The sequence below is a fragment of the Camelus ferus genome, chromosome 14 (genome assembly GCF_009834535.1).
Source record: "Camelus ferus isolate YT-003-E chromosome 14, BCGSAC_Cfer_1.0, whole genome shotgun sequence".
Classification (NCBI taxonomy): domain Eukaryota; kingdom Metazoa; phylum Chordata; class Mammalia; order Artiodactyla; family Camelidae; genus Camelus; species Camelus ferus.
This window is the reverse complement of record NC_045709.1, coordinates 37,186,921-37,197,911: the sequence shown is the minus strand read 5'-3', so window position 1 is coordinate 37,197,911 and position 10,991 is coordinate 37,186,921. Positions and strand designations below refer to the sequence as shown.

The 10,991-nt window shown below is 42.9% G+C and overlaps 1 protein-coding gene across 1 annotated transcript in view; it reads right to left on the bottom strand.

Moving 5' to 3' along the window:
• Window positions 1–4,801, bottom strand: part of ABCC4 (ATP binding cassette subfamily C member 4) — a 190,059-nt gene extending 185,258 nt beyond the window's left edge. Inside the window, exon 1 of the mRNA XM_032496772.1 lies at window positions 4,333–4,801. Coding sequence (XP_032352663.1) covers window positions 4,333–4,406 — 74 coding nt within the window. The 5' untranslated portion in view covers window positions 4,407–4,801. The remainder of the gene's footprint in view (window positions 1–4,332) is intronic.
• Window positions 4,802–10,991: the final 6,190 nt, after the last annotated feature.

Here is a 10,991-nt window from a genome sequence, read left to right as displayed (position 1 = left end):
GCTCTCACACCTGCAACAATAGCGGAGCCCAATAGTAAAAACACTCTACTTTCCCGGTGAGGACTCAGCCAATGAAAAGCCATGGACTCCGTTTTCTACAGCCCCACCAACTCTCCTGTCCCCTCTATAAAAGAGTTCTCCTTCCTCTGCCCTTTAGGGACTTGCAGGTGGTTCTCTATGGTTTCAGACCCTGAACTGTAATTCTCTGCTGATCCCAAATAAACCCATCTTGGCTGGAGAAAATATGAGTCTATTTGTTTCAGGTCAACAGAGGGAAGGGAGTCAACACAATTAGGGGACCCCTGACGACTCAGAAAGGCAAACCATCTACCTGACTCATCTGAATGGACACTAATTGACACCTCTCAGGCCGACCAGACTCAGGACTATAAAGACAAAATTAAAAAATCAAGAATAAATGACAGGAGATAAGCTTAATATGTTACACTGTTTATTTCATTCTAAGGACTTAGTAGTAAATTTTAATACACCTTTGCAGTGTTCTGCATCTTGTTTGGGGCTGGATTTGTATAAAATTACCAAAACTCATCAAACTAAACACTTAAGAAAGGGGAACAGGCAGGCCACAGAAAGAGCCCTGGAAACTCACCCAGCCTCCACCCACAACATTGGATTTCTGACTGTTAATAAACAAGATTAATACAAGGCTGTTCTGAAAACGGTGCAAAGAAGCCAAGTTTGAAATGAAAACACTTCTATGCATTCACGGTCACAGTGACTGAGGGCCTAACACAACCAACCTCTCTAAAACATCAGGGCCCTCAGTCAGTTCAAATCCCCCCATGTCATCATCTTTCTCTGAGAGTCTGTCTTGACACTAGTGGCAGCTTCCACAACCGCCCTCCCTTTGCAAGGTGACAGTTCACTGACTGAGACATGGCCAGTGTCGGGGCAATGAGGATTTAACCACTCTCTGATGGGCCAAGTGCATCTGGCCCGAGTCTAACCAATCAACTCTCATTGCTGGGGACAAGTCTTGCGCAAACCCAACATGCTGGCCTCTGGGACAAGGATGGCCAGAGAGATGCAGAGCACACCCCAGAGGCCTGCAGCGCAGGAGAGCAGGGACATTGCCAGGAGAGTCTCAGCAGACTGGATCATCTAGTACCCAGCTGGACGGTTCATAAACTATGCCACTTATTTCCAATAATGGGGATAAGTAAGAATTATTCAATAAATCATGAGGGGAAAATAGGCTGTTTCAGGAAAAAATATCAAACATTAAAAGAAACTCTAGCTGCCTTTACTGTTAAAAATGAAACAAGAGTTAAAATAAAATGCTTATGGAGACTTACATGGTGCTGGAATTTAAAAAAGACATTACAAAAGCAATAGAAACCAAAAAGAAAAGCTCAATATAAATAATGATCTAATTTAAAACCTCTAAATTAAGAGACAAATGAAAATCTGGGAAAATACTATACGCACTATTACAAGTTATTTTAAAAATATAAATGCCTAATGGGAAAATATCTATTAATAGACAGTTCAAAAAAATACAAATAAATGGTCAATGGACACAAAGGTTCCATTACCAGAATTCAAATAAATTCAAAACTGTTTGATATTATTTTTAGCCTTTTGATCTAGAAAAATGTAATTCAGGTACTCAATGTTGACAATGAAATAAGCACACAACCAACCACTAAGAGGGCAAATTGGTTTGAACCTGATAGAAAACAATTTGGTCTTCCACCGGATATTCTACTACTATTCTACTAGAAAAAGGAAAGATGCACCGAAATATATGGTCATGGGTATGAATGACATCATAATTAGAAATAAACTGTGGACACTGCGTAAATTGGAATTAAATACCAAGTTTTAAAGATTATTTAATGCCACAAATAAATCTTTACCATACAAAATTAAGAAGGATTGAGAATTCAAAAGTATTTCATTTTATAGAAAAAAAATGTGTGCCCATGCACATGTCCAGAGTTCTAGAGGAAAGACAACCAAAATATCAGCAAGTGTACTTGGCTAATAAAAATAAATCCTTATTCCTTTTTTTTCTATAGTTTAAGATTTCTTACAGAAAAAAAATCTTTTCTAAAAACCCCAGCAATAACCAATAGTCATAACGTGTAACTCTTCTTAGGCCCTCACTCCAAACTGCGCTGTGAAAACACTAAAACCCAGATGAAATTTAAGAGGGAAAGTAATTACCCAATGATAAGATGAAAACTCTACAAGGCTTTTCTCTACAAGGTGGCCCTTGTCTCTGGGCAGCACTCCTGGCTGGGCTCAATTTAGCTTTCAGTGGCAGCGTGTGGGGTACACGAGGAAATCACTAAGGTACCTCAGAATTTAACCACAGGATGGCAATCATGGTCATCAACTAAATTCACAAAGTCTGGATCCTTTTTTTTTTTTTAAAGTTAACACTGAACTAGCAATGCTAATGGGAAGAGTGGCTTAAAGAAGTAGCCTGTCTCAACCTTCCATCAGAATCACCTGGAAGGCTTGTTGAAACCACATCCCCAGAGTTTCTAACTTTATAAAATAGGTATAGAAATGAATGTGGGGGGCTGTGCATTTCTAACAAGCTCCCAGGTGCTGAGGATGCTGCACTCACTCTGACAACAGTCCCCCTGAAGTTTGGAGATATGTTTCACGTGCATCATCTTCAACAGCAAGAACTTTAAGAACTTCCCTTAAAAGCACTCCTGTCCAAAACAACAAAGGTGTGTTTGGCATCGCCTCCATGCATTTAAGAATAACTATCTCAATAGAAGCAGCTCAGTAGAGCAGTTACCTACGGGATGAACACTGGCTCCGGAGCCAGACTGCCTGGTTTGGGACCCTGCTCCGCCACTTACTACCTGTAATGACACCCCACTAACTCAACCTATCTGCTTCAGTGCCTTCAGGTGTGAAATACGATTGTTACAGCTCCTTTCCCTCCAGCAGGACAACTGGAAATGGGTGCCTAATAAAATCAGTAAGTCCTCACCTTCCCATTTGAATGCACATGCATTTGGAAAATCTACCAACAGCAAGTGCTTGGAGAGTTCCCTGCCCTGCCTGAAGTTAAGGAGAAAGTTGCCTACTTCATTATTATTTACAGTAACCACAGGCATATTCCTCCTTCAAGGCCCCTTTCCTTAAGGGCCACCAAACTGCCAAGAGATGTAGCTACAGTCACTGAATACACCAGTCAAAACAAGTTATAAGAGCTCCCATCCCCTGGGGATCGCCTAAGATGTCCCATTTAAAAAAAAAAAAAAAAGGAAATATCAGAGTTTGAGGGAAAGATGACTGGGTTATGGTCCAGAAACAAAACATCTAATAATCACCCAAGTGTGATTAAAGCCCAAAGGTTGAGGCCCACCTACTTAGTAGTGCCAGCTATTAGATGGGAAACTTTAAAGAGCTTCACCTCTCTGAGCTGTTGTCCATCTGTGTTTCTTCCCAGCTCAGAGGCCCTTTAGTGGTTTCAGAACCAAAGGACTCCTGCGCAGACCTTTCCTAAAGGCTAGAGATCCGGATAAGACGTCCAAAGGACTCAGGAACCCCATCCCCACAGTGGTCCTCAAAGGTGGGGGTGGAAATAGTCCCAACAAGAAAAGAGGCTGGTCAAATACATACTCCAGTCGAGACTGTCTCAACCAAAATCAAAACGTGTTCAAGAATAGTGTCCCCACATTCATTAAATAAAAATCATTAGTCTTTTTAACCACATGGAATTTGCCACAACTAGACACCACAACATACGGAGAGAGGGAGAGTCACGGTCACGGACACACGGAAACAGGGAGACCAGTGGAGCTGGAACACAACTGTTACCTAAGGAACACAGGAAAAGGCGAGGACTTTATTGGAAGATGGCAACGGTCTAGGGTTTATTTAAAGGAAGCTGTTTCTAAGTTGCTAGCTTACGGAAAAAAAGGGGGAAGCTTTAGTTCAGAACTGTGAGTTCCTGAGCGGTACGGGTGAAGCCGGCTAAGGGTGGCGCATGTGGTATCCAGTCCGTTCTCCCACTGGGCGGCGACTGCCCCCGGGCTGACTCGGTTCTCCATCTCCCCGCCTGCTGCTCCCGAGCACGGGGGCTGGCGCGGCGGCAAGGCAAGGTGACTCGGCGCGACCGTCCCCAGGTCCCCCTCCGTGGCCCTGGTCCCCCAGCCCCCGCGCCCATGGACGCAGGCGAGGACCACGCGGCCGGCGTTGGGTGTCTCCACCGCAGCAAGAAGCCAGGCGGCCCGGACGCCAGCGGAAAGCGCTCCCTCGCACCAACCCTCCGCCCCCGAAAGGCGGCGGCGGCGTCAGCGCAGCCCAAAGCGGGAGTCGCAGGTCGGGCGGGGTGCTCACCAGAAGAACACGCGCGAGCAGACGTTCGCGTCCTGCAGCGGGTTGGGCTTCACCTCCGGATACACGGGCTGCATCTTGCCAGCCGCGGCGGCGCGGGCCGAGGTCGCGCTGTTCCGGCGCCGGTGCCGCTCCCGCTGCTCCTGGAAGAGCCGCCGGGGATGCTGGACCTCACGCTGCCGCACGGATCCGCGCCGCGGAGCCGCAGAACCACACGTTTCCGGGAGTGGAGCGCCTGCGGCCCGCCCGGTCCCCGCCTCCTGGGCCGCGCCTCCTCCCCGGGCCTTCTCGGGGGCGCCGATTACGCGAGGCTGACGGATCCCGCCGGGAGCAGCGGGCCAGGTCTGGGGGCGGTGGGACAAAGGGGCCGACGGGTGGACGCTGCTCGGAGCCAAGCGCGGGTGCGAGGCCGGCGCCGTTGGATGGAGGTGGGTAGGCGGACCGCGCAGCACACCCGGCCGGCGCCTTAGGCGCCCACGTGCTCGCACCTGGATGCAAAGTCGGCCTCAGTTTGTGCTTTCAACCCAAGTACCCACCCGGAAGGTGGAGAGGGGAGGCGCCGGCTCTGCCCGCCCCTGCCGCTCAGAAACGCCCCCTCAGCCGGGGCTTTCTGAAGACCCAGAGAAATCTGGCAGAAGGTGTTTGCAGCCTGCCCTCTGGACACCCTGCCCTCATCAGGACCAAACTAGGGTGCTGTGGGAGGTTCTCCAACTTGCGGCCAAACATTTGACCTCGAACAACAGCAGGGCTTAGCACAGATTATGTTTATAGAGCTGCAAGACCTAAAGAAAAATAACAGGATTAGAAAAAAAAAATGATTTTGAAAGATGAATGCATGCTGTCATTGGGGACAGGCTTTTGGCATCTCACAGGTTGCACTGTTTGGAGAACTTCTGTGAGCTTTTTGCTGCCCTCATAAATTGGAAAAGGGGAATATGGGGGGAGAGAGACTGCCTTATGATTTCTTTCATCATGTGCTCAGATCCTAGTGGAATAAAGATATGTTACAAAACACCCATTTATGTTCATTTCTGGAGACCTTATCTCACTTTAATTCTAACAATGCCCTATTCAAGAAGATATTAATGTCCCTATTTTACAGACAAGAACAATGAGGTTCAACAACAGAACTTGTCCAAGGCACTCGAATTAATAAAGTCCTCATCTGAACTCAAGTGAGAGTCCAGCGTGGTCTTGTCTCACTGGTGAATGGACAGTGTGTGTGACAAGTGCCTAGAATATGCTGTTTGAATGAATGAATGACTATAGGGCCGAATGAACAAATCTTGGGCTCCCACTTAAGTATTTAATTATGTGTGTAGCCGTCTTAACCAGCTCAGCAGCTTCTCTTCCCTTCCAGCTTAAATGAAGAAAGACCAAACTTCTTGGTGCTGATAACAAGACCACTTTATTATTCTTTGATAATTTCCCATATGCCTTGGCTAAAATAGTATTATTAATAATGGCTTTTAGCTTCAGTTCTACTTCCAAAATGAAGAATTTGCATGCCAAAGTTAGAAGTCTAGTAACTTCCCTTGTCAGTTGCCCCAGACCACTCTACTGAGTCCCCACAATTATCTCAGAACCGTAATTAGCAGTTTTCAAACTGTCAAAAACACTTCAGCCTCATTTCTTTGAAACTTTTGAGATTTTTTGAAACTTCTTAGAGTTCTATTCTGAACACTGACTAATATGCTATTTAGAAGAGTTACTGAGAACCAGTGTTGGATTGTACAGGGAAGATTGGATCTGGAGTTGGGACCAGAGATTTAAGATGCTTCACTTACTACCCAACCTTTCTCAGGTGTAAAATGAGAATCAAAATCCCCACTCTTCCTACTTCCTACAGGGTTACTGTGACCCTCACAACTTGTGAATGTACTTTGTAAAATACTTTGTAAAACCTAAGGCAACATATAAATAAAAGAAGCTCTTTTTTTTTTCACTGAACAGATGTCTAGTGAATGCCTTCTAGGTGCATGGCCACTAGGCCAGACATGGAGTTTACAAATATGGGGCAGGAGTCGTAAGACCTCTGTCTGCACTTCCTGATCTTAAATCGTCCAATACTAAAACTAGAAAGAAAATAACAAGTATTGAGAGAGATGTGGCAAAACTGAAGCTGTCACAGGTTGCTGGTGGGAATGTAAAACGGTAGAGCTGCAATGGTACATGTAACCCAGCAATTCTGCTCTTAGGTATCCACCCCAGATAAATGAAAACACATGTCCACATGAAACCTTACACACAAATGTCATAGCAGCGCTATTCATAAAAATCCAAAAGTGAGTTGGGGGTGGGAGGAACCTAGTGTCCATCAACTGATAAATGGATAAATTACAACATGGTATTACAGGCAATGGAATATTATTTGGCATTTTACTAAAATGGTAGATATACTGATGCATGCTACAATGTGGACGAACATTGAAAACACTGGGCTGAGTTAATGAGGCCAGCCATTGACTCCAATGAGGAGGATAAGGCACCTTCTAAGGAGATATTCAATCTTGATGGACTTGATGATTCATTCTCAAACCTCAGGGACACATAATGTAAATGTGTACCTGTGCAAACTATAAATTATTAAATGGTCTACAATATCTTGTCAGTCAAAGCATCAAGTGTTAAATCTGCAGTGGCTATAAAAGCAGTACTAGTGGTTCAGCTAAGACAGTTCTGGTCCTCAAGCATGTTTCTGCCAAAACATGTAGGATGAATGGCATTCACAATTTCAGCATAACCCCTGTGGCTATCCACGCTTCTGAATATGGTGACAATTTCTCTGTCCCTACACCTTCTAGTAATAGATCTACCTCTGTAACCTCAGGATTTGGCACCCAACTTAAATCTATCCAACATAATATGCCATGTCCATGTCCGAAGTGTTTGGCCCAGAGAAAACCTCAAGGTCCATGCCAGGCCAACTGGCTTTCTTCCTTGAGGTTTGCTTTGTTTTGTTTTGTTTTGTTTTCCTGGAGCTAGAAAAGGAAAAGCCTCTCTTTCCTTTCTGGTGACGAAGTTATAAAGATACGACCCATAACTGCTGGTAGCCGTGTCCCCCATTTATATGAAGAGGCCTGAAAGAATAAAGCAGGTACCCAAAGGAAAGTCACATAGTCAATGGCTATTTATTAAACACCTGCTGTGTGCCAAGACTGTTCCAGGAGCTAGGGATACGTAAGTGAACAGGATGAGTGGTATAAAGGAGAGTCCTGGTGGCATCAAGTCTCTGGGATCCTGAGGCTAATAGGATCCCTACTTGGATTGTGTGACCTGCTGTAGCAGAAGCTTCACTTCTGGACACTTCTCCAGGACTAAGGCAGCTCACTGCTTATCTGCAACTCTCTGCTCAAGAACTGTCTTCTGCCAAAGGAAGCACATTGGGGCCATAGGCAAGGCAAGCCAAAACCCTTGAATTCAACCAGTGATGAATGCGGAGTTGGTAGATAATTTCCCCAGTCTCTTTGCCTGTCAGATGGAATAATTCTGTCTCCCAGGGTTACCCAGCAGGAAGGAGTCCAGTTGCCTCAGTAGTAACTTGCTTGTTAACACACTTTTATTGGCTTCCTTCCCTTCTCTGTCTCAATTCTCTACTCCCTACAAGTGCCTTCCTGGGATCATTTACAAAATAAACTACTTCCACTCAAATCCTTATCTTAGGGTCTGCGACTGAGGAACCCAAACTAAGACACCTACCAGGAACATCCTTCCAATTACTAAAAAATACACTCATTCCCTTGTACCCATAAAAGTCCTAACTAATACTATAAACCCTGAGTTGTCAAGTACAGCAGCACTGTTCACATGAAGATTGTGAGGACTTGGTTCAAAATGAAATGTTTTAATTGTAAAATATGCAATAGATTTTAAAGACACTATAAAACATTTTTTTGGTCTTATTAACCATTTTTACGTTCATTACATGTTGATGGTGTTTTGGACACATTGGTTCAAAGATATCTTACTAATATTATTTTCACTTGTCTTACTTTTTTACTTTTACTTTTTAATGTGGCTACTACAAATTTAAAATTACAGATGTGGTTTACTTTATATTTCTATGGATAGCATGGCTATAACCAATGGACAGGCTCTAGCACCACAGATTTCTCTCCCACTCAAGAAAGCAAATGAATAAGGTTCATGTTATTATACAGATAAATTTGAATATGATCTCATTCATGAAAAGAAGTTATCCTCAGATTTCAGAACTTTGTTATTAGTAATGATAATTTGTGTCACTTCCCAATGAACCTCAGTCATGTTTGCATTATGTCACTTTTGTAGAGAGCCACTGGCATAAATAATTAAGTAAAACTGCTCACAAAAGCCAATTTGGGTTAGTATATTCTATTTGGTCTTCTTTTGGGGTGTGATAATATGGGAAGCTTGAGTTATTCTGTTTTCAGTCTTTTGGGAAACTAATCCATTATTGAGATAAGTTGTTCAGAAACCGCTGAGTTGATAACGATGTGCTAAGAAAAGGATATACCTAAAAAGAAGAAATCCCTGCTTTCATTAGGGACTCACGCTCTAGGAAAAGAATAGGTAAAAAGAAAATTACAGCAAAATCATACAAATAATAAAATAAATGTACAAATATATTCATTTGCACTTATTAAATTAGCAATACTTTTTAAAAAACAGAATACCGCATGCTAATGAAGGCACAGTGTGATGGGCTCTGTAATATACTCTCTAAAATAAAAATTAGAATAGACTTTTCAGAAAACAGTTTGGTAATATTTATTAAGAGTCTTAAAAATGTTCATCCTCTTTGATTCAATTTTACTTATAGGATTTCCATTTATAAGATTATTAAGGCAAAAAGTCAGTATAGACAATTATTTATGTAAAATTTGTTTTTCAGAGCAGTACTTATAATATTATAATAGAATTAAGAAACATCCTAACTTCTAAGTTCAGCAATGGCAGAATGATTAAATGTCACGAATCATTTTTAAACAAGTGCTTTTTGAATACCTACCATACATCAGTCACCCTTCAAAGCACTGGGGATCACTGGTAAACAAGGGATAAAAGATTTATCTTCTCATGGTGTTTACATTCAAGTAGTGGGAGATAGTAAACAAATAAATGAATAAACAAGATAATATCAGGTTTGATGAGGGCTATGAAGAAAATAAACAGAAGTGAAAGAGAATGGTGGGGGATGGCTGACCAGCCCTGATTTAAATTGAATAGTCAAGAAGGCTGCTGTATTTTGATACATTTATCAAAAGTCATCAAACTGTACATCTAAAATATGTGTAGATTACTGTACTGAAATTATACCACAATAAATGTGTTTTTAAAAAAAAAAGGCTGCTTGGACAAGAGACTTGAGCTGAAAGAGGAAAACCAAGAAGGAGCCAGGCCTGTACAAATCTGGGAGCAAAAACAAAAACAAACAAACAAAAAAAAAAAAAAACAAAGAATAAAAACAAAAAGTCCATGGTATTGGATAAGATAATGTGAGTGACTATAGATTAAAAAGTTAAGAAGTAGGAACTCTTCTTGCATCTATAAGAAAGGAGAGGACACTAGGCAAATTGCCACCCTCAAGACTGGGGAGGCAGACAGGGAAATAGAGGACATCCAGGCTTCCTGGAACAGAGACTCAGTGAAAACCACCAGGGGAACCGTGCTGGGGGAAGAGAACCAGAACCCTAACTGACAAATTGCTGGAGGCTCAGTGTGGACAAGTCTGAGGGTAAAAAACCCCAGGGGGACCCAGTCATGGGGGTCCAACAATGTTGGGACCTCCAGGAGCTCCACCAGCATCCAGAGTGAATAGAATTCCCTGAGCCTTCCTGCTAGGGGAGGGGAAAAGGAGCCAATCTGAAATAGACCAGAACACTCAATCTTCTTCACAAACCTCAGGGGAAACTAGTTAACCAGAGCCTAATCTGCAGGGGTATTAAGTGAGACTAACTCACCCGGGGGAAGGGACATATCCAACTCCAGCTGGCTGTAACTCCGTCCCACATAAAAGGAGTGAAGGGAGAATAAAATGAGAAATACTTGTAAAGTTCACCGTCTAGAGGCACAGACTTACTGACAGACTGAAACCTAATTGTGGGAACTGCCTGCCCTCACACCTTCCACCTCGTTACTAAGGCCTTGTTGCAGCAGCTCCTTTAACCCAGGACATCATGTCTGGATATCAAGAAAAAGTTACAAGGCATACTAAAAACAAAAAAAACAAAAAAAAAAAGAATTTTTTTTAACAGAGTGTGCATCAGAACCAGACATGGTGGAGATGTTGGAATTATCAGACCAAGAATTTAAAGCAAATATGATTAATATACAAGCAATCTAATGGATAAACTAGACAGCATGAAAAAACAGATGGGCAATGTACACAGAGAAATGGAAATCCTAAGAAAGAACCAAAATGAAATGCTAGAGATGAAAATCACTGTAAAGGAAATGAAGAAAGCCACTGATGGGCTTATTAGTAGACTGGACACAGCTGAAGGAGGAATCTCTGAGCTAGAGGATATATCACGACGGTGGAGGGATAAATTGAGAATTCGGGATTTGCAGTATATATACTACTATATATAAAATAGATGGGGGAGGGTATAGCTCAGTGGTAGAGCACGTGTTTAGCATGCATGAGGTCCTAGTTTCAACCCCCAGTACCTCCATTAAAA